The sequence below is a fragment of the Sceloporus occidentalis genome, unplaced genomic scaffold (genome assembly GCF_023333645.1).
Source record: "Sceloporus occidentalis isolate IW3139 unplaced genomic scaffold, rSceOcc1.0.p SCAF_6, whole genome shotgun sequence".
Classification (NCBI taxonomy): Eukaryota; Metazoa; Chordata; class Lepidosauria; order Squamata; family Phrynosomatidae; genus Sceloporus; species Sceloporus occidentalis.
This window is the reverse complement of record NW_028316986.1, coordinates 85,451,904-85,474,640: the sequence shown is the minus strand read 5'-3', so window position 1 is coordinate 85,474,640 and position 22,737 is coordinate 85,451,904. Positions and strand designations below refer to the sequence as shown.

The window sequence follows — 22,737 nt, the reverse complement described above, 5'->3', positions numbered from 1 at the left end:
AATAGTATACTGATAGTTTAGTAGATTCAGCATTTTAAAAAAAAAATTGAAAAGGTTTATGGGAGAGGGAATGAAACACTACAGGGAAACAGGACAATTGTTGAGGACTAACTGGAGCACAAAGTACTTCAGCCTTGCTACCAAAAACTTTTATTAAGTTCTTTTTTGGGGTTGGAGAATCATTCTTTTATTAAATAAATATAATAAATATTATTATCTTTTATTTAATATTTTAAAATGATTATTAAACATTTTCAAAAATAAATGAAAATATTACATTTTAATAAATAAATATAATAAATATTAAATAAATAGTAAATATTCTAAACAGAGTCTACAGCAACCTCACTGGGTTGAGAAGATAAACTTTAGTTGATAAAACTGTATTCATGGCCTATTCTTATTTAATTTTGTTATGACAATAGGCTTGGGTATTTAATAAATAATAGCAAATACAACTTGTACTATAGGTGGCTAGTGCCAATGCTTTTTTATCATGATTGGCAAGGTAGATAACTGTCTTAAGGCGGAGCCCAATGTTTCTTTGCTCTGAGGGCTTTTTAAAATCAAAATAAGGCAGCTGCAGGTAATTTTGGAGTGGTTGGGTTCAGAGGTCTATTTATTTCAAGCTTCTCTATCCATTTGGTTACAATTATGCTTGCTCACCAGTTGCCCCTGAGCATGAATATGGTGTCTGTATTTTTTAATCTTTGAGAGAAAAACTGCTGTGAAGCCACCTGCTTTATATGGTGATAGAAAACCTGGAGATGGGGTGTGTGTAGAAGTTCATAGAACATCTGTTTTGGTCCTTATCTTGAATATTTAGGTATCTAAGACTTTCAGAAATACATTTTTTGCAGTTGCTGATTGTTCCATTTGTAGTGCAGTAATGTTGAATGCATGGACTGGTGTGTGTGTGTGAATTCATTTTTTAATGGCACAAGCAAACATCTTACTTTATATTAGACTGGTTAGAAAAAGTGCCCTAAAATTAAAATTTCAAGTGTTCTAAATATTAATAGAAGTAGTTCTCAGTTTGATTATTCTACTTTTCAGAGTTCCACATCAGAAGAGGACTATGGGGGTTCAAGAGCAGAAACGCCCAGCACCGTGACAGAGGTGGATATGGACTTGGATAGCTACCAAGTAGCTCTGGAAGAAGTTCTCACATGGCTGCTCTCTGCTGAAGATACATTCCAAGAGCAAGAAGATATATCTGACAATGTTGAAGAAGTCAAGGAACAATTTGCTACACATGAAGTAGGTTGGGGATGAGGTAGCAGATGTTCAGTATGGTTGTATTAAGGTCCAATTGTTTAATTGATTAATCAGTTTTAAATCTGTCTGTCCTTCCACTCCCAGTTTAAGCAGGCATAGGTAGAAAACTCCTTTACTACAAAGGCTAGATAGCTGTCTAGGATGTGAATTTCCTCAGGAGTCAAATATTTGGATAATATTGGACCTGGGATTCTAATACATGAAGGAAACTTACTGTGTTCCCACTAGTGGGAACAATACTGTTTGGGAGGACAGGGATGGAGGGGCTTCTCCACTGCAGAGCCTTGTTTGTGGAATGCCATCCCCTTGAATGCCTAATTGCTGATGAGGTTGACCTCAGTTTGCTGCCAGGTTAAAACAAGCTTTTTATTAAAGCATTTGTGGCCTGATTGAGTTCTTACAAAATGCACAGTGGTATGGTTTTAAACTATTTAAAGCTGTTTCAGCTTGTTAAGTGAGGCCTGGTACAGATGGGCACAAAGTGCTGGCCTGTGGACGGAGTCACGGCGGAGCATCCGCACGTTCAACGCTGTGACTCCACCCCCTTGCACCATGACATTGCACACTGTTCTAGATGGTGTGCGGCATCATGGCACAACCTTGGCACTGCATCTAGATGATGCAACGCCAAAAGGGCATCACAAAGTCACGCCACCACAGCTGTAACACTTTTTAGAGGGCACAAAAAGGAGCTGCATTTTTTGGCTCCTTTTTTCGCCCCCCTGAGGCCAGATCAGGGCCATGGCGTGCAGTGGCCGCGGCCCCGATCAGGCCAGTAAAGGGGCGGCTGCATGCCCCCACTTAGGTGCTGTTTGTACAGCCCCTTAGTTAGTATGCTTTTATTTATTTTTTTTGTTTTAAACTGTTCAAACTGATTTTATTTGTAGGTCACTATGCGATTCCATAACAAGTGTGCGCGTGTATGAGCCTTCAAGTTACTTGTCATATGTCAATCTCATGAATTTCATAGGATTTTCTTTGGAAAGGAATACTTATATGTAGTTTTGCCAGTTCCTTCCTCTAAAATATAGCCTACAGTACCTGATATTAGTTGGCAGTCTCCCATCCAAATACTAACTAGGGATGACCTTGCTTAGCTTCCAAGATAAGAAGGGATTTGGTGCCTTCAGGGTGTTGCAGTAACAATACTAATGGTGGCGGCGGTGGTAGTGATGGTGGTAGTAGATGGACGGTATCCCCTCAAGACTGTTATTCTCAGTTTTTTTCACATTAGGAGGGAGTGCATCTTCTGAGACAGAGTCTGTTATGACACATTTATCCGTTATCTAAAAACAAAGAGTGCTTTTCTCTCCTTTAGGACTGTTGTTTTATTCATATGGAAGCTCATGTAGATTTAATCAAGATATTAAAACTCTTACAATTTAATTGACTATCCTAGTTTTTATGCACATTTTAGATAAACCTGCAGAACTATTGACCCATTAAGCCAAGCTCAGTCTGCCAGCAATAAAACAATGGACTGACAGGGTTTTGATAAAGATCCTATCTGTCTGCCTGCCTAAGAATGCAAAAATTTCTCTCTGTGCCAGACACCTGTCAAGTTACAGATCTGTGACTTGTAAGCTGTGTTTGGCTTAGTGAATTACAGGTTCTAGGTGTAGAAAAAGACTATTTAAGGATGGCATTAAGCCTACTGTGCTTGGGGATATATGTGAGCTAATTTTTGGATTTGATCCTTTTTCTGATTTATTTTTAATGGTTGACTCACTGATTTATGGATTAGCAACATAAATTATGGATTTGTGTTTACTAAACTTTTTAAAATTGAAGATCTATTTCTATATACATAGTGAGCAACCTCCAGTGACACAATAAAGAATTCAGTGGATTCAATGACAGTCATACCTTGTGTATTCTTTCTTTCTTTCTTTCTTTCTTTCTTTCTTTCTTTCTTTCTTTCTTTGTCTCTCTGATGTGGGTTCAATATTACATAAAGCTTGATATAGGCTATTATGTTGTGTGTTGGCTGCCGGAAACTCTGTTACATTAAGAACAGAGTCCATGGGATCATACAGGGAGATCACAAAATATATATTGCATTTGTGAAGCTTTAAAATGGATGCCTACTAAAATTGCATGTCTATGTAATTTTGTCATGTTTGTTAAAAGCCAGAATTTCATTGTTTGTCTTCCTACAACATGAATTATAGCGCAAAGACATAGCAGTGTTCGCCTGGAAAATCAATATGCAAAGGGATCTTGCAGCACTTTTGAGACTAACTGAAAGAGAGAAGTTGATACCATGAGCTTTTGTAGACTTGAGTCTGTTTCCCCAGATGCATGGGTGATCCCATGTTATAGTTGTCAGAAGATTTTTTTAAAAAAGAGTCTTGCACATATATCTTTGGAAAGGCCTTACTTCATTCATTATTTGCTGTTTTCAAAATATGCCCACAGTATGGAAGATGGCCAATGTGGCTTCCACTTAATATCCTTTTCGTTCTGTGTTCATAATTTGTAGACATGACCACAGTGTCCAAATAACACACAACACTAGCAGAATTCAAGATTCAAGAATTCAAATATTAGATGCATATGTTAGGTATTCACAATAAAAAAGCAGAATGGCAATCATTGGTACTTGTGTGTTTGTTTGTTCTTTACATAAAGAGCAGTTGTGGTACAGGAGTGGTAGTGTTGGCTTGATCTGGATACAGACAGCACTTTAGGGAATAGGAGCTTTTCACCTTTGCTCCTCTCACTATTCTCCCAGTTTGAATCATATGCCCTGCCTATTGCTGATGTTTGACCCAAAACGTATGCTGATATTTAGTGATGGAAGCTGTCCACTTGGGGCAAATAGCAACTTCAGGAGAAAGGTTCTAGTGTGGATTGGGAGCCTGCTTTATCCTTGGTAGGGTTCTGGTGTGGATCAAACCAACACAGTTGCTCATTTGTAAAGAAACACAAGCATGCAGGGGCTAATTATGTGATTAATGTCATGTCTGGTCTGGCTCTTAGCTTCAAAAGTATTTTGCCATTCAGTGTTTGCGGCTGATACTGATAAAGTAGGAGCCCGAGGCGTGGTCTCTTATGGACAACTAACTGCACTGTTGTTATTTTATAAATACGGGATTTGATATTTTAGTAAAGTTTTCTGATGTGAGCCTGGGAACACTTTGGCATTTTGTGCCTTTGAGTATCCAAGCTTATTTTGTTGTAGTGTAAATTTATCTGTTTACTAAAATGATTGCAAAAGCCATGTTGTTATTAAAATTATTCATGGTCACAGATCACATTGATCTGAGTGCTTGAACTTTTTCTAGGCTTTTATGATGGAATTGACTGCACACCAAAGTAGCGTGGGCAGTGTGCTTCAAGCTGGCAACCAGCTGATTGCCCAGGGCAATTTATCAGAGGAGGAAGAAAGTGAAATCCAAGAACAGATGACCTTGCTGAATTCTAGATGGGAGGCTCTCAGAGTGGAAAGTATGGATCGACAGTCACAGTAAGTGGCACTCTGAACACACATAGATTACTTTCCCTGTTATAATGTTCCATATTGGTTTCCCCTACTACCAAGTGAAGAGTTTTTTTCGTAATGAACTTCATATCGTATAGAATTATTCAAGACACTATCCTATTTAGTGCTTTTTTCTTCCGCTGCAGTCTTCTGAGTTATCAGTTGAATCTCATGTCATGTCTCAGTTGTCTGTCTTCCAAGCTGGAAACTGATGCCAGTAACAATAATGGCATAAGAAAATACAAGCATACACACACGTATGTTGGGGATATAGGAACATAGCCAAGCAGGCCAGAACAGTGGCAAATCCCTGGCATGGAGTTAGCATTCTCTTCATATTAGCCATATATTTCAGACCGCAGTGTACCACAAAGACAATGGAGAAGATGAGGTGCAGCATAGCATGCAGTATGGTTTAACCACCACAGCCAAACTAGATAAATTAGACGGAGGAGCTGAAAGGGAGTTAAGTTCCAGGTTATTAGATAATTCATTATGGAAGACAATTCTTTCACAACCCTGTTTGATAATTTGAAATTTAAATACTGCCATATTACCCCCTGAAAAGAACTTGCGCTGGAACAATTCCTGTTGACTTAGAAGAATGGGCATTAAGTTAATCTATACTTTTAAAAACCATAGCATTCTATCCAGTGTTCTGCAAGTGATTGTCTGATCACCCAGTGGGGCTTCCCCGTCACCTCCTTTCTCTACACCATCACCAAATCTGTTCTGGATAGTTCTTTGACTTTGGGGAGGAGATTTGCATTTTTTGCAGGGAGGGGGAGTGATTATTGATGCTGCCAGCTATATCTATTCTGTGATGGTACAGACACTGATGGATTTCATTCAGAGAAATCCAGTGCAATCCTAGGCTGCATCTGCAGTGCAGAAATAATCCAGTTTGACACCACTTTAACTGCTATGGTTCAAGGGCATGGAATTCTGGGAATTGCAATTGATTGTGGTACCAGTGCTCTCTGACAGAGAAGGCTAAATGCCTCACAAAACTAAATTTCCCAGAATTCCATAGCACTAAGCCAAGGCAATAAAGTGGTGTCAAACTGGATTATTTCAACAGTGTGGATGCAGCCATAGTTATGATAGTTCAAATGCAGGCTTCACTGAGTTCAGTGAGGTTTAGTTATGTCAGTTATTTTCCTTTGGCTTATACATTTACATACTTAGCATATTTACCCAGAAGTAAGTCCCACTGACTTCTCTTGGGCTAGTCTATAGGCCTGCTGACAAATGACAATCCATGTATGTTGAAGCCTTATTGAAGACAGTAGAATTTGTGTAAATTTACATAGGATTGCACTGCTATTTTATTGCCTGGCTCCTTTTAAGAATATTTTATTTATTTATTTATTTACGGCACTACCAGAATTCACATTGTATTTTGGGTATCTGCAGCCTCCATGATGTATTGATGGAACTACAGAAGAAGCAATTGCGGCAGCTGTCTGACTGGTTGACTGAGACAGAAGAGCGCATTCAAAAGATGGAATCTCAGGGCTTCGTGGGAGACTTGGAGGCCTTTCAGCAGCAGATGGATGAACATAAAGTACTTTTACTACTTCATGTAACATATACAATATGGAGGAAAAAACTCTCTAAAAGGCCAAGTTTCATACTTACAACTGTAATGGAATTGATAAAATAGAAACATGTCTTTTAAAATAAGAATCAGGCCTCTCCGAGTGCTGAGGAATCATGCTATTGCAGTGATACTTATTAATTTGTTTGGAAAGACCTCTTGCTAAAGTATATTGATACAACTAATTAGACTTTTCGTACACTCATCTTGCGTGATGTTATGGAGTTGGAAGCATGTTATGGATGCATGCTTCTTCCTTCTGTTGGAAGGAAACTGCATCTTCATAATACTTGAAATGTGACCAGAGGACAAATTCCTGAGCTCCAAGCAAGCATCTTCTCTGGGCTAGCTTTGGAGAGTGAGAGTGTTGTCAGTTGTGAGGATACACATAAAAGTTAAAGTGGTATTGATTAAAATATTTGAGCCTACTTTAAATATGTGAAATGCAGAGGGACGGATAGAGGCCATGCCTGACTGTTTCACTCTGGCTGGAGGCAGGCTTGAGAGTACAGTTGGCCCTCCAGATTTGTGGTCTTGGGACTCACGGTTTTGATTATTTGCGAGGTCAAGCTGCTTGTCCAGGAATTCCTCCTCCCCCTCCCTCCTGGCCTTTTCTTCTCAGGAAAAAAAGCTCAGGAACCAAATTTGTTTCTTCCTGGCTGGCCAATCAGTGGCTTGGCTGGGAAAGGTAGGAGGAGCACCCATCCTCCTGGGACCCTTTGCCTGCCCCATCGCTCCCTGGGCTGTCCAAGGTGTGATTGAGCAGGCAGAGGGAGGAGGAGGATCCATCCTCCCCGGACTTCTTCCTAGCTGGACTACTGCCTCAGCAGCCCAGGCAAAGATCCAGCTGGGGAAAGAGACTTGGGGGGATGGAGGCTCCTCTTCCTTTTCCTTGCCTGATTGCCCCCTGGGGAAAAATGCGATCGGGCTGGGAAAGGGGCAGGGAGCCAGTTAAAGGGACAAGAGGGTGGGAAAAAAGGAGCATGGACTCCTGCTCCTCTTCACCTGCCCACCATTTCCTTTAACTGGCTTCTAAGTGGGGGGTGGAGTTATTTGTGATTTTTCCATATTCGCGGGGGTCTCATTCCCCTAACCCCCGTGAATATGGAGGGGGGACTGTAGTCATTCAAAATGGCATATCTGCATTATCTCCAAACCATCAGTAATTTTAATTGATTGGACATTTTGGCACATTTTGCCATCCTGTTTTATTATGTATTATAATCAAGTAGCTGAAACAGCACAGTTGCTTCCAGCTTGCCATACTCCTAAGGGAGATGAATTTGGCTTCTGTCTACTTGCCCCTAATCAAATATTGGCCAGAGGAATAGTATAATTACCACACATCATGTTGTAAGGAGTATTGCCCCTCCAGTTGCCACTAGATGTATATGGGGAGTGTAGTTATAAAGGTTATGGCCAAACTCTCTTGACTTATTTATTTGCTGGAATATTTGCTGGAAGAAAACACACACACACAAATAGTGGGTAAAGTAAACAAGAAATCTACAGTATCATTTCTGACTGTTATAACTTTCAGGGGCTACAAAACGATCTTGAAGCAGAGCAGGTTAAAGTAAACTCTTTGACTCACATGGTCGTCATTGTTGATGAAAACAGTGGGGAGAGTGCAACAGCTGTCCTAGAGGAACAACTGCAGGTGGGTGAAAGTTACCATTTTTTCTACTATTCTGCTCGCTAAGGTTTTATTGGTGTAATTAGTATTGCTATTGATGTTGTTTAATGGCTAATAGAAGTTTAATTTCAATGGAAACATCTCAACTATCAATCTCTTTAACTGTTTTTTCTCTCTTCCTATGGTATTTCAAGGATTGCTATTAGCTTGGATTTTTTGTTTTGTTTCCTTCTATTTTTTTCACCTTTCACATACTCTGAACCGATTTATTTAGGTGAATGCTTGTTGTGAATAGAATGAGATTCTTTGTAGACATGTTGTTGTCATAAATGAATCATGTAGATTATTTCAATAAATTATTTCAAATACTACAGTAAACATAGTTTACTGGTATAGTAGAGGGAGCATGGTCTCCTAAGTCCTGCATCTTCATCATTGGCAAATATTACCTCTAATTTTGAAAGCCATTGTAGTAAGGACTCAGATCTTGCTTTATCTGATTTGTAGACTGTATAGTATATCCAAAAATACAGTATATCAAGGCACTTAAATGTGAGCGTCTAACCCAGAATTATGCCCTTTGTCCCAGACAGGGACTTCATAGTTCTCTCCAAGAATACCACTGCATTTGTGTATTTCTCTTTTTAAAAATTTGTTCCTCACCTTAAATGAACCCAAAAGACTATATTTTAAGATGTAAGATAACATTAGTTAGGATAGTTATGCTTCTATACATTTGGATTTTCCACCTGCTTTTGTGGGGAATAAACAAAATCATTTTGTATCTTCCAGAGGCTCGGTGAACGTTGGACAGCAGTTTGTCGCTGGACTGAAGAACGGTGGCTCAAACTACAAGAGATTAATATCTTATGGCAGGAATTGTTGGAAGAGCAGGTTAAATTTATTTTATTTAATAAATGTCTTTTACTATTCAAGTCTATCAAGAGATATATTATTATTATTTAACCAGGATTTTTTTTTAAGAAAAGAAATTAATTATCAAAACTTGCTGGTATTTTCAGCCAGTGGTATTAAAAAATCTCATTAAATTTCTTATAATTTGGCTGTTACCCAGTATATATTGCTGACATGTGTTTTTGAAGTAAATTTCTTAAGACTTTTTTATTTTTTAAAATGGCCTACCTTGCTGTAGCTTATTGCTCATAGACAAGTGGGATTACACCTAGAGCAGAATGAGCATGAGGGTTGGGCCCCCACTTTTGCTGTGTGTCCTGGGTGCTCGGGAAATGACATGACTCACTTCTGGATACCTTCTTTGGTGTTTTCTGATCAGTGTTTACCTTTTTTGAATTAAGGAGAGTGCTGGTTTTGGGGCCTGGGGGGTGAAACCATCAGGTTTTCAGTCAGTTTTGGCCTATTTTTAGGTGTTTGAGTAAAGATTGAGAGTCTCTGGAGAGTCCTTAGGGGGGTGAAGAAGTGCAGCTCAGGGGGCTGCATGTGGCCCATGCACTGTACTTTCCTGATGCCTAATCTAGAAGTGATTAGAATACAGTTCATTTTCTTAACAGAGAAATCAGACCAATCAATGTTCTAGCTTTGTGCCTTCAAGAAATCTTGGCAAGGAAGTAAATTTCTTTCTCAGAAATAAATTTCTGTTGCGTTTGCTTCTGTTTTTTTTAAAGACTCTTGACTCAGGGCTTATTCTAATCTTTCCTGTCTTCTACACAAGAAGCCAGAGGGTTGGTACTAAGGAACTGTATCTCCCCAATCTACCTGTGCCCACATGCTAATTTGTATGGCCATGTTGTATCCTTGCCTGCCCCCACTAACATCTGTAGGAGGCTCCACAGAATTACTGTCTGTAACATGTATAGAGGAGTGACTCCAGTAGTCACCCCTTATACGTGCTGTGGCCCATGTAAGCACTGATTCCTCCTGCGTGTAGGGTATGAGGCTACAGCATGGCTTTGTTGTGACTAACCATGAAAAATAATTTATGGTGCCAAATTATGGGTGGGGGTGTACCCTCAGATCAAATAGTGTGAACACTGCCTTCTTATGAGATAGCTGGGAACAGAGACCGAAAACTAACCCCCACAATTATGACCGTGAGCTCTGTATGGTATATGTGTATTGTGTTTTTACTCTGTAACTGTTATTGTTGTAACCCGCCTTGATCTACGGAAAGGCGGGCTATAAATAAATATTTTATTATTTATTATTTATTATACTAGGGATAATAAGGTCTCTTCTTCCTGCTTCTGTTGAGCAGAGTGGGGCCTCCAGAAAACACTTACCTATCTGTCACCACCCAATTATTTTATAGCAACACAGTGGGATGTTGCTGAGATTCCACTGGTACTTCTCACCCCTGATTATTCAGAGATGTTTCTTTCCCTCCCTAAGCCCTGGTGAAGGGACTAGATCGAGCAGAGGCATGTGAAAGAAGAGTGTAAGGCAGGGGTAGGCAATCTTTTTCAGCTGGGGGCCGGGTTGCTGTCCCTCAGACAACTGGGGGGCCGAAGCCAAAAAATAAATAATTAAATAATTAAAATAAATAAATAAATAAACCGGGACAAATGTGGGACAAAATTTTCAAATGGAGGACACTTTTTTTTAAAAAAATGGAGGACATGCAAAAATTGCTGATTTTTTAAAAAATGTTAATATAAATGCATGTTTCGGAGGCTTCTATAGACAATTGCCCTCCTTGCCCGCCGCTTGCCTCCCTTGCCTGCCGCTTGCCCCCCCTTGCCCGCCTCCTCCTGATAGGCCAAAGGCCCCACCCCTCACGCGAGAGGCCAAAGGCTCCGGTGGCAATTGGTGGCAGGACCGGGCTGGGGCCGGTCCCAAGGCCTTGCCGGGCCGCATCCGGCCCACAGGCCGCAGGTTGCCTACCCCTGGTGTAAGGGATAGAAGTACTTTTAAAGGAAAAGGATTTTATTCTAAGTAAGAAATCTCCATTGCAAAAGGATACCTCTTTATGTGAAGTAGCACCTGTCATTCAGACACAAGATTAGAAGTTACAAGTTACAGATATATTAGATCATTTCAGCCAAGACAGGAGAAGTAATAAAAGCCCCTGACCCAACTAGCTAATACATTCTGTTATTCTACTCACAGATCAGATGGGATTTCTAGTCCTTGATGTTCATGGGTTAGCTAAGAGTCTGGGCTCCTTTGTCTAGCCTAAACCAGCTTCCCCAAAGGGACAGGCGGTCCAGCCCCAAGCTTTCTTTATTAGGATTTGCCACATGGTCCTTTCTCAGGCTTTTTATAACCTCTGCTGAGAAGGATCATGAAATGTCACACTTCTGTCCACTAGTAATCACATTGGACAATTGTTTTTTGTGGGTTTTTTGGGCTATGTGGCCATGTTCTAGAAGAGTTTCTTCCTGATGTTTTGCCAGCATCGGACAATTGCTCTCTCATTACCTTTGACGCTGAGCCTCATTAAAATGTAATTTGACCTCTTCACATCATTTAGCCCTTTGTTACCTTGGAAGAAGGCAGCCTAAGCCCATACATGGGAAGGGCCATTTTCACATGGTTCTACACAGTGAATCCCATCCTGATCCCCTCAATCGTCACTTACTGAGAAACAACCATTGCAATCAATGTTTTTTTTTTTAATTTCTCTGTTGATTGGGAAGCAGGTAACTGATATTTCCACCCCTCTTGTGAGCACATTTCAGTGTGACAGGAAGAAGCAGCATTGCTGCTGCAGTTCTCCTGGTGCTGGAGATCACTCACACAAGGGGTTGGGGTGGGACCATCAGCCAGCTGATTCCCAACCCACAGGGAACAAACCCCACTCATTCTCAGCATCTTCTTCCTAATAAGTGGAGTTTGGGGGATTTTCACAGTCCCTACATAGTCCCTGAATGCAAAACAGTAATAAGTACATAACTCTGGATTCTGCATTTGTAACTGTTCAGCAGAATACTGAACATTAGCTGAAGATACATTGGCATTTGCGGATATCTGCAGGAACACAGCTGGACCCAAAGCAGCTAGACATATTGTAGCTTCCTATATTTATTCTCATATAATTGTTCCTAGCAAATACACTGTTAATATGAAGTTGCAAAGGCCTGTTACCTTTCTGTCTTCATAATCTTATGTTAATAGTAGCAGTCATTTTGGGGCTCTACAGAGGAGTGGCTCTGCACTGCCCCTTCCAGTGCTGGATCGGGGCCATAGCAACCACATGCTGTGATCCTAATCCAGCACTTTGCTGGGGCTAAAAAGAATGGAAAAGTGCCACTCCTTTTAGCATTGGCTTTTCAGTGCTCCTTTGGCACAGCGTGTCTAAACACTGTGCCAAAGGAGCGCCATGACACCCCCCCCACCATACAGTCAGGGATACAGCTTGACACCAGCATCGGGGTGGTGTTGGGCCGTAGGGCATGCAGACGCCACACTCCCACTCTGCTCCAAGGCTGGCGTTAAACACTGGTCTGTTTAGCCCCTTTCTTTACTATGTCTAAACTTTTTTCAAGGAATAATTTTGCTTTACATTAAAATCCAGATACCAATGGTCCACTGATTGTGAAATGAGTTTACAGTTTCACAAACTGATGCTTCTTTTTTTGCAGTTTTTAATCCAGTATATTAGCTTATGGATTTTTAGCAACAGAGCATGCAGACTTCATCCCACTAAGTTACTTCTACAGAACTGCTCCTATAAGTTGCATGGCACCTACTGTGATGGGAAATAGAAGATAAGCTTTACTGTAACTAAGGACAACAAGACAGACTAAAACACTGATGTAATGCCAAAGTACTGTTGAAATTAATGTTGCATTGGGATGGTAGTGATTAACAAAATGTGTAAATATTTCCGCGGTATGCTTAATTCCTCCTGTGCAGAGCTTATTGAAGGCCTGGCTAATTGAAAAAGAGGAGGCTTTGAACAAAGTACAAACCAGCAACTTCAAAGATCAAAAAGAGCTTGGTGTGAATGTTCGAAAGCTGGCAGTGAGTATTACTTGCTTTGCATTCTAAGACAGCTCTGTAATCTTAAATGTTTGTCTTGGTGCCAACTTGCCATCTCTATGGTGCTGGAGGATCATCCTTGTCCTATCCTTGTACTAATTTCATGGTCCAGCAAGTTCTTAAATTACTTTCTGAAGACGTGGAAGAATTCTCTTGGGTTGTATCCACAGCTGAAGAATGTGGTGTGAAAATTGTAAGACACTCAGCTCTTTTGTTTTGAAGGACAAATGACTGGTCAGCTCCTGAAAACGTGCTAGATAGGGTACAAGGTGAAAATGTTACTTTTGCAAAAGCATTCATGATGGCAGCAAGCCAAGACACAATTATGTGGATATTATCCTTTTCAGAAAAGGAAATAAACTGAAATACATGATGAAAACTAAAGTACATTAATTGGAGTTTCTCCAGTATGTGATAGAGTAGTAACTAAAGTCTGCTGCATGTACAAGTCATGATAAAAATCTTTCTGAGGTACTGAAGCAATTATAGCTTTCACCCTCAGCTTTCCCTTCCATTTGGGAAAAGCTCCCAAATGCTTCATAGCTTATGCACTGTAATTCCTGAATCATGATAGCAGCTACTTCATAGAAGTGCTACACAGGACAACCCCTTATCAGTTTTTAGTGAGACAAATATTTTAACAAAGGTATAAGATAATTACAAGGGATGCCGACTCTGATGGTTGCAAGATTGGCAGGTTGGCAGTTTGAGACCCAAATGCGGTGTGATAAGGTGAGCTCCTGTCACGGGTCTCAGCTTCTGCTAGTTCTAACAGTTTGAAAGCATGTACAAGTGCAAGTAGATCAATAGGTACCACTATGGTGGGAAGGTAATAATGTTCTGTGCAGTCATGCTGGCCACATGATTGCAGAGTGGTGTTTGACAATGGTGGCTCTTCGGCTTAGTAACAGATGAGCACTGCCCCTTATAGTTGGACATGAGTAGACAGCATCATCAACGGGGAAACCTTTACCTTTTACCTTTATAAGATAATTAGGGAGCCAGCATGGTATTGTGGGTTGTGTGTTGGACTAGGGCACTGGGAAACCAGGGTTCAAATCTCTACTCAGCTACAGAAACTCACTGGGTGACCTTGGATAAGTCACACTCTCTCAGCCTCAGAGGAAGTCAATGGCAAACCTCCTTTGAGCAAATCTTGCCAAGAAAAAGCTAGCTTTGCCTTAGGGTGCCATAAGTCAGAAATGAAAGAAGAAAAAAGAAGTGTGTAGAAGTTAGAGATATGAAGAACAGATTTGATTTGAGGGCTTAAGAAAGTCGTAGATGGAATGTGGTTGTATGAAAAGGATGTGGAAGAATGTGAAGAATGAGAGGAAATGGACTAGATGGAAGAGAAAGTGTAGAAAAACTAAGGAAGAGTGATAAGGGAAGAATGGAACTAGGAAGAATAAGTGTAGTGGAAAAGAAATGAGAAGGGAAATTTCAAAAACTGCAAGAATGAAACTCTCATTCAAGCAACTTAGTAAGGAATATTTTTCAAGCATACTCTACCTGATTTGTAATATGAAGTAAAGTTATAGGAATGGAACGTTTTATGTATTAGAATATATTGTAAGAAGGATGAATGTTTTTAATTTAATAATTTTTTTAAAAGAAACAACAAATTGAAGGCAAACAACAATAAGATAAATATCCTCCAATGCAACTATTATTAATGCTTGTTTCTCTTTCTTTGTCTCCCAGCACTTAAATGGTGTGATGTAACTTTATTTCCAGTTCTTAATTTTAAAAAAAAAAAATTGATTTTTTTTAACTTAAGCAGTTTGTGCAAAATACATTTCTCTAAAAGGAAATAAATGGCTACTGTTGTTTCATTGTCAGGTTCTGAAAGAAGATATGGGAATGAAACGCCAGACATTAGAACAGCTGAATGAGGTGGCCCAGGATGTGACACAACTCTTAAACAACAAGAAGGCACTGAAAAAAATTGATAGTGATTTGGAAGAGCTAACACAGAGGTGGGACAGCGTAGTTCAGAAGCTTGAGGATTACTCTAATCAGGTATGCTAAAAATACTATCTTTTTTTTTTACAGCTTCCAAATTTTTTTCACTAAAACATAGACACTGACCTTAACAAATCTGTTAGGAGAGCACTTGGAATCTCAGTTTCATCTTTTATTTCTTTTTGCCAATATCGAATGAATTGGTTGTTGCTGTTTTAATTTCTAGAGTCTGGGTGTAGAGAAAAGTTGAATAGTGTTTGAAGGGGTTCCAGAAGAACCCCTTAAAACAGTGATGGCGAAGCTTTTTGGGGCTATGTACTGGGGGCAGGGCTGCCTCCTGGAAGCAGGGCTGTGTGCTGAGGGTGGGACTTCTGCCACCTGGGGATGGAACTTCTGCCTTCCGGGAGCGGGATTTCTACACTCCGGAAGCAGGACTTCCATCCTTTGGAGGTGGGGCTTCTGGGGCAAGACTTCTCCCCCGCCCTCCAGCTTTCTCTGAAATACAGCTAGAAGCTGAGGACAGTCCGGGAGAGGTGGTGATAGGCACGCACCCATTGCTCCTCCTCCTCCTTCCCCTCCCGTGGGGAGGAGGCGGAATGGGCATGGATCCGTTCCTTCTCCCCCCTGACCCTTCCTGAACCCCAGTTGTCTCTCCGGAGGCAGGGAGAGTCAGGAAGGGCCCATGGGGAGGAGGAGTGGACATGCACCTGGTCCTCCTCCCCTTGGACATTTCCCTGCCCCCTGGGAAGAAGCAACTGGCACGTGCCAGTGGCTTCTTCTCCCTCTGCCCTTCCCCCAGCTTCCAGCTGTCTCGGAGAGGCAGCTGAAGGCCAGGAGAAGGCTGGGAGGAGGAGCGAGAGGTGCATGCCTGTGTCCTTGTCCCCAGCACCATTTTCTGGCTTCTACCTGTCTAAGAGAGATAACTGGAGCATGTGCCTGTTCCTCCTTCTCCCTGGTCCGTGCCGGGCGAAATGGTGTTGCATGCCACCTGTGGCACACATGCCATAGGTTCGCTGTCACAGCCTTAAAGCTTCAGAGTAGCACATGAGATTGACTATTAAGTGAAAAGTGTTGCTCAGTTAAAATGTTGAATTTCTGTTGGGGCAATTCTTACCCTATAAATGTTGGAAATTTTAAAGCATCTTAAAAGACATCACATGTCATCCTAGGCTCTCCCTTAGCCCTGTCAGATTGAATCTCTAGTTCAAGGAGCTCTGCTGGCAGGGCTTCAAAGTCCCTTTGTCTGAGATTTTGGGAGGCTGTTGTACACTGGAGTTGACAGTGTTGAGTCAGGTGGACTTTAGACCAAAGATCTGACTTCCAAGTATATTCAGCAGCTGCATAAATGTAGATGGTACCGTCTGTTCAGGAGCCTGCATGGTGTAGTGGTTTAAGCATTGAATTGTGACGCTGGAGGCCAGGGTTTGCCATGGAAGCCTACCAGGTGACTTCAGGCAAGTCACACACATTAAGGTCTCCACAAATCTGAAACAACTTAAATGCACACAACAACAACAGTCTATTAATCATTGAGTAGTTTATCACTAAAGTGCATATAGTAGTGACTGAAATTACTTTGAAGAGATCTTGCAACTAAAATTGCAACTAAACATCACAACTAAAAAAAACATGTCTTTTAGAGGCTAAAGTGGTGTGTTATAGCTTGTTGGGCTTAGTCTGGGAAATTCTGTGCTCATGTCTCCAAACACAACACTGAGGTTTGACTTTATGCTGGTTATCGTCTAATCTGTCACGTACTTCACAGTGTTTTAGAAAAAGAGATGAAGTGGAACCATGTATCCCATCCTGGGATCTTTTGAGAATGGGAGGATAAAGAATAACTCTAAAAGAAGTTTAAGATTCTTTATATAGGGAGGGAAACAATAAAGAATATGTTTAAATATTTTCACTGAACGACTTCTAACATTTCTTGACTTTGGCTAGGCCAGGTACAAAGTGAAGGTGCCACTGTCATTGTTGGTTATCTTTACATATAATACTAATTTGTAGAGTTGGGGACTCTTCCAAAGTTTATAAAACAAACCAACCCTAGAGTTAAAACAAATGTGGGGGAGGATAGTAGATTTGTCCCCTTGAGGGAGTGACCACTGACCAGTAATTCCAAGTCATTTTTCATGCCTGAGAAAAACATTTACTTCCAGTTTTCCTTAATCTTGATGTCTTGTGTGTAAATGAGATGTCATGGTTAATCACAAAGTCCAGTTATTTCAACAACCTGGTTGTATAATCTGTAGTTTGAAACAGATGTTTTTGGAACGTGGACAGAGCTTGTGATAAACTATGGACCTCAGTGTGTGAACAACAGGTTGAAATTGAGGGAAAGTGACAATAAACTGTAATAATGCTTATTCTAGTTGTGTGCAGGGGAAGGAGTAGCAAATATTTTGCCTTGGGCTACCATAGTTTATCATTATGTGAAATTACAACTATTATATGCATTTGTATATATAAAGATGTCACTAATTCTGTCAAAAATTGTATAATTTAATTAGATCCATGCTAGCCTCTGGATAAATTTCCTCTTTTTTAGGTTGCTCAGGCAGCTGCAAATGTGGGGATGTCCCAGATTTCACAGAAGTTTGTCAAAGAAGCAGTCATTGTTAAAGAGCAGAAAACAGTTAAACACTTCAAACAAGAACAGTCTCCTCCATCCATGTCTCCTCCAAAGAAAAGACAAGCCTGCTTGGATACTGAAATGAAGAAAAAGTAAGAATAATTTCCATTGTGGTTTCTCATTAAAGTTTGACTTATTTTCTTACTATCCATACTCACAATTGCAGCATTAAAAATGTTGCATGTTCTCTGTGGATGTTGCTGGGCTGTTATTGTAGAACATATTTTCTATGTGTATATTCTCGAGTCTGGTTAAAAGCAATCTTGCAGATAAAGATTGGCAGTGAGGTGGTCTAGGTGGTAAGTTGCCCACCACTTGTACACATCTGTCTTCTCTTTTTCTTCACCATTGGTGCTATTTGTGTGGCTCCACCTAGTTTCAGAGTGCGTCCCCTTTTATACTTTTGCTGAGATAGAGTGGGAAGATTCAACAGTTGTAGCAATGTGCTGTGTTGTCACAGGGCAGGGAAACAGAGAAACATAATATGACAGATGTATATTATGATCCAGAGCTACTGTGTATTCAACCTCACATCAGTATGTAGCAGAACTTAACAATTGCAACTTTGGTTCTGGTAACTGCCATCTACAAAGTAACTGTTCAAGCTGTGATCTTTTACTAGAGAAATGAACATAATAATAGTTTGTGTCTGCTTGCCTAGAGGCAGGACAATTTGCCATAGGTTTGTAGTTTTTGTGAAATCTTTGCAAAGGATTATTAATGCATTAAGGTCAAATTGTTGTTCAGATTTGAGTAAAACTGCACTGTTAAAACACAGATGTATACTGAACATGGTATTTCTAGACAGACAAAAGGCTGAATTTTAAAAAAAGAAATAATGATTGAAGCGAGACGTTGTTGGAAATATTATTTAATCTCTCATTATAGGCTTGATTCTGAAATTGCTGAGCTGTTGAACTGGATATTAAAATCAAAAGCTGCCATTCAGGCCATAGAGATCAAAGAGTACAAGAAGATGAGAGAGACTTTGGACATGAAAGAGAAGCTGAAGGTAAAGTGAGAAATGGGAAGGCATTTTCAGTGAATGGGTTATTTTATGAGCCTAAGCTTGTTATCAGCTGGGGGTAGAGTCTGATCTTAAAGCTTCCAGTAGATTAAGTTCCGCTATTAAACATTTGTAAAGTGTTCATCAAACATCATTCTCCTGGATTGCCCATAAGCAATACTATTGCAGTTGTAATAGGTTATGCTAAGAGGTTTAATGGGCATCCTCCCATCACCTACCTCCTCTGTGTTCATTTCTCTTTTTAGTTTAGGACAAGGCAGTACATTTTGGACAGAAATTATGCTTCGAAATGAACCCCACAGGAATCCTCTCAATCTTTCATTAAAACTGAGGACTGTGGTGAAGTCTTTCTATCATCCCATAGAGACAACTAATAACCTTTCTGTACATCCTGTGGAGATTAAAGATCAAAGTATTCTATATCTTAAATAATTAGGACCTTGGTAATGCTGTTATGAGCTAATTTTAATAGCCTGAGTAACTACGTCACCAAAGAGTAACCTTCAAGTACATCCTGTATGAAATAGATTTTACATATTGTCAGTTTGAACAGTATTGGAGAAGTGTCAACTTGTTGCAGCAATCTTTATGTTCAATATCAATTAGAAAGTAATGCCATTTCATTTGGTATGTGCTTGGTTTAACATACTATTTTCTGTGAGCCATAAGAGATTGGAGTCTGTGGTCCTGATCATAGTACTATACAAACACTTGATCTAAACTGTCTGCCAGTATGGTTTTCTTTGTATTTACAGCGCTTTATAAATAAAGGTTAATAATAATAATAATATGTTCCTGTGGTTCCAAGGAGACGGAGCTATTCCTTGTATATCTAATCTGGAGGATAAATTCTAGTTTAAGTAAAGATTAAAAGAAAAGGATACATGGATGAGAATCCAGACCAAAACATCAATAATTTACTAAAAATGATGTGAAGTATTGAAGGATTTATAGCTCTGATGGATAATTAATTTTTAGATTGTGATGTGTGCATATTCTATGGCAATATGACCAGCAAAGGAATGTGACCTCATCCTAATAAAACATTAATTACATGTTTGCTTTAAAGTAAGTCTTGCACTGTTCAGTGGAGTTTATATCCAGGTAGATATTTATAGGTACTAGAAGATTAAATTATTATTCCATTATAGAATATAGATTAAATTATATACCTCACTCCAAGAGTTTGACTTCATAAGGTTCCTTATTGATCTTGCTTCCAGGCACCTTGCAGGACCATTTAAATTAAAAATTTAATGAAACTTTTTTTTCACTTCCATTGTTATGGGTTTTTTTTTATAGGAAATAGAAAAAGAAAGGGCTGAAAAAAAGAGAATCCTGAATGAACTGAACCAGACTGTGCAATATTTGCTGGATCCAATGGGAAAAGGTAATTTGTTATGGTATTCTGAAAGATAAACATAAATGGTTTATACTGTTCTCCTGCCAATACTTGGAACTGCCAGAAGCAATGAATGTCTTTCAAGCTGAGGATGCCTGAAATTTACCATAGCACCAGATTTAACTGGATGAAATGAAAATCTAATTGTCAACTGAATGAGCAATATGATGTTTGTGAGTATAAATAATCATTGTCATATTGAAATAATGTGATTGTAGTGAATTTTAATAATAGATATTCATATTATCATAGGCCAGAATTGTCTGTCAGCTATTTAACTGTGTAACCACCATAGTACATAGCAACATAATGTTTCCTGGCCCAACCCTCCAATCCACACCTTCTGGATAGCAGCCTCTGCAATCATTGGAGGTCTGTTCCTCTGTTGATTAGGAAGCAGCTGACTGACTTTCCCACCCTCTCCCATGAGTCAGTGTGATTTGAGTGGTTTGAGTATTGAACTTCAACTTTGGATACCAGGTTTTGATTCCCCATTCAGCCATGGAAACCCACTGAGTGACATTGGGCAAGTCACATGCTGTCAGCCTCAGAGGATGGCAACAGCAAACCCCTTCTGAAGAAACTTGCCTAGAAAACCCCATGATAAGTTCACCTTAGGGTCGCCATAAATTGGAAATGACTTGAAGGCACACAACAACAACAGCAACAGCAACTACCCAACCCACAACTTTCGATCCACGTAAAAACTGGCTCCTGGGGATTTTGTGGTCCTTCAGAGCTGGTTTTGGGGCATTCTTGGCTACATCCACAGAATGCAGCAGTGGTGATTGTTCCTCCTGGTCCTGCTGTTCTGCCAGTGGATATCCACTGCTAGTTTGTTAAGATGGAAATGAGTGCTTAACAAGGTCGTCTTTTGCCCTTTGTGTGCTATCTTCATTGTTTTTATCATGGTTATGTTTGAAATGTTGACACAATGGTTTAATATTAATCTACAATTAAAAGTAATAAGAAAATCATGTAGCCATGATACAAAAGCTAAAGCAGGTTTATAAACTGAGAGAACATGAGCATGATACTCTTTTCAGATTAATATGTTGTATTATTGAGCTGAGATCTTTATCTTTGTACAGTTGTATTTATTACTTTTGTGCATTTACCTGCGTCTCCCATCCAATTTTGTTTTCTCTTTCTTGGCTAGAGTATAAATTTAGGTTTTCAATAGATTTTTAAAAAAATATGCAGTGGTACAGTTGTGAACTGTTTATTTTCTGCTTTGCTTTGTGTTCTTTTTGCAAGATTATTAGGGAAGATTTTTTACAGCTTAGCCAAAACCAAATATCAGATTATGGTTGTAATGTGTGAATATATTTTATAAAGAGGAACATTTTAATGTAGATCATGGATGGAGATAATTTTTTTGTGCTATAGTTTGAAAGTAATTGATGACAAATTTTTCTTTTTTGTTGGGTTCAGTCTTGGTATGGATGGTCAACCATGAAGAACAGTGGTTCCCAAGCTTTGGTCCTCCAAATGCTTTCAGTTTCAGTTCCCAGAATTCCTAACTGTTGGCAAAGCTGGCTGGGGCTTCTGGGAGCTGATGTCTAAAACATCTGGAGGAGCAAAATTTGGGAATCACTGATCTAGAAGTTTAAAGAAAAGCATTATTGTATTAATGTATGCTACATATCAAAACAGATTTCTTTCTTTGAATTGTTCAGAAGGCCTTCCTACTGAAGATGTAACAAATGAGTTAGAGCAACTGTTGGCAGAGTGGAAAGGGGCAGATTTGCACTTGGAAGAAGCAGCAAGAAAAATGCAGTACCAGAATGAAGTAAATGTATATTTTAGGGAACTGGATGAGCTTGACAAAACTGTAAATGAAAAAGAATTATGGCTGAAAGACAACTCTATTATATCACCTCAACAGCAACCTTTGATAAATCAAAAGGAGGCTTGCCAGGTAATCTTGTCAAACCTCTTCATTGTTTATTAGACAAAGCACAATTATTTCTAAGCTGAACTTATATAGGTAATATAAAGTTGTTGACTAATTTAATTCATTGTTAAATTAAACAATTTTAATCTTTAACTGTGTGCATAAACTTAATTTCCACAGGGGCAACTCACTCACCTATTAAATTTGACTCCTCAAATGGAAGATCTTAAAACCAAATGCATAGCTCTCTTATCCCAGCCTGCTGCTCCAAACTTCATTGAAGATAGCCTCAACTCTTTGGCTGACCGATTCAGTTCTGCCCAGCAGAAGCTGGAGATTCTTCTGAAGCAGCTGAAGAAAGGTGTGCTTTTACTTGACAGATGTTAAAAAAGGAAAATCCCTGTTACCATCCCATGTTACTTCCTTTTGCAAGTAGCAAAAGCCTTAGAACAGGGGCTGGTTTGTATCTGTCTTAGATCTTGGCTGAGGCTATGTATAAATTATATACTGGAAACATGATATACTCTACATACTCATGATTAAATCTAGAAATTTTAGTCAAAAAATTGACTCAGGAAAAATGGGTCAACTTATCCAGTGTACACTAACTCATATTACCCCCCCCCCAAAAAAAAGAAGGAAAAAAAAAAGGAAAAGGAAAAGGAAAAAGGAAAAGTAGAGTGGCAAAAATCAAGAGCTTAGTCTGTCCCAGGAGAAATCAATAGAACCACCGATCCCCTCTACTCTTTCTGCTGTGGCGCTGCTTCTAGCCTTTTTGAATACTTGGGTGGGAAAATGGTGGTGACAGTGGCACTTTTGTGTTTCCCCTGAAATGCATGTTGAAAGGAATTAAAGGA

The 22,737-nt window shown here is 39.6% G+C and overlaps 1 protein-coding gene across 3 annotated transcripts in view; it reads left to right on the top strand.

The window, feature by feature from the left end:
• The window catches only part of UTRN (utrophin), a 446,595-nt gene that overhangs the window by 83,049 nt on the left and 340,809 nt on the right, over positions 1–22,737 (top strand). For all 3 annotated transcript variants that reach the window (XM_089530248.1, XM_089530249.1, XM_089530250.1), the window contains exons 10-21: positions 1,057–1,260; positions 4,566–4,747; positions 6,179–6,329; positions 7,903–8,022; positions 8,791–8,892; positions 12,832–12,939; positions 14,797–14,976; positions 17,471–17,646; positions 18,443–18,566; positions 19,884–19,971; positions 21,663–21,904; positions 22,061–22,241. In XM_089530248.1, coding sequence (XP_089386374.1) covers positions 1,057–1,260; positions 4,566–4,747; positions 6,179–6,329; positions 7,903–8,022; positions 8,791–8,892; positions 12,832–12,939; positions 14,797–14,976; positions 17,471–17,646; positions 18,443–18,566; positions 19,884–19,971; positions 21,663–21,904; positions 22,061–22,241 — 1,858 coding nt within the window. The remainder of the gene's footprint in view (positions 1–1,056; positions 1,261–4,565; positions 4,748–6,178; positions 6,330–7,902; positions 8,023–8,790; positions 8,893–12,831; positions 12,940–14,796; positions 14,977–17,470; positions 17,647–18,442; positions 18,567–19,883; positions 19,972–21,662; positions 21,905–22,060; positions 22,242–22,737) is intronic.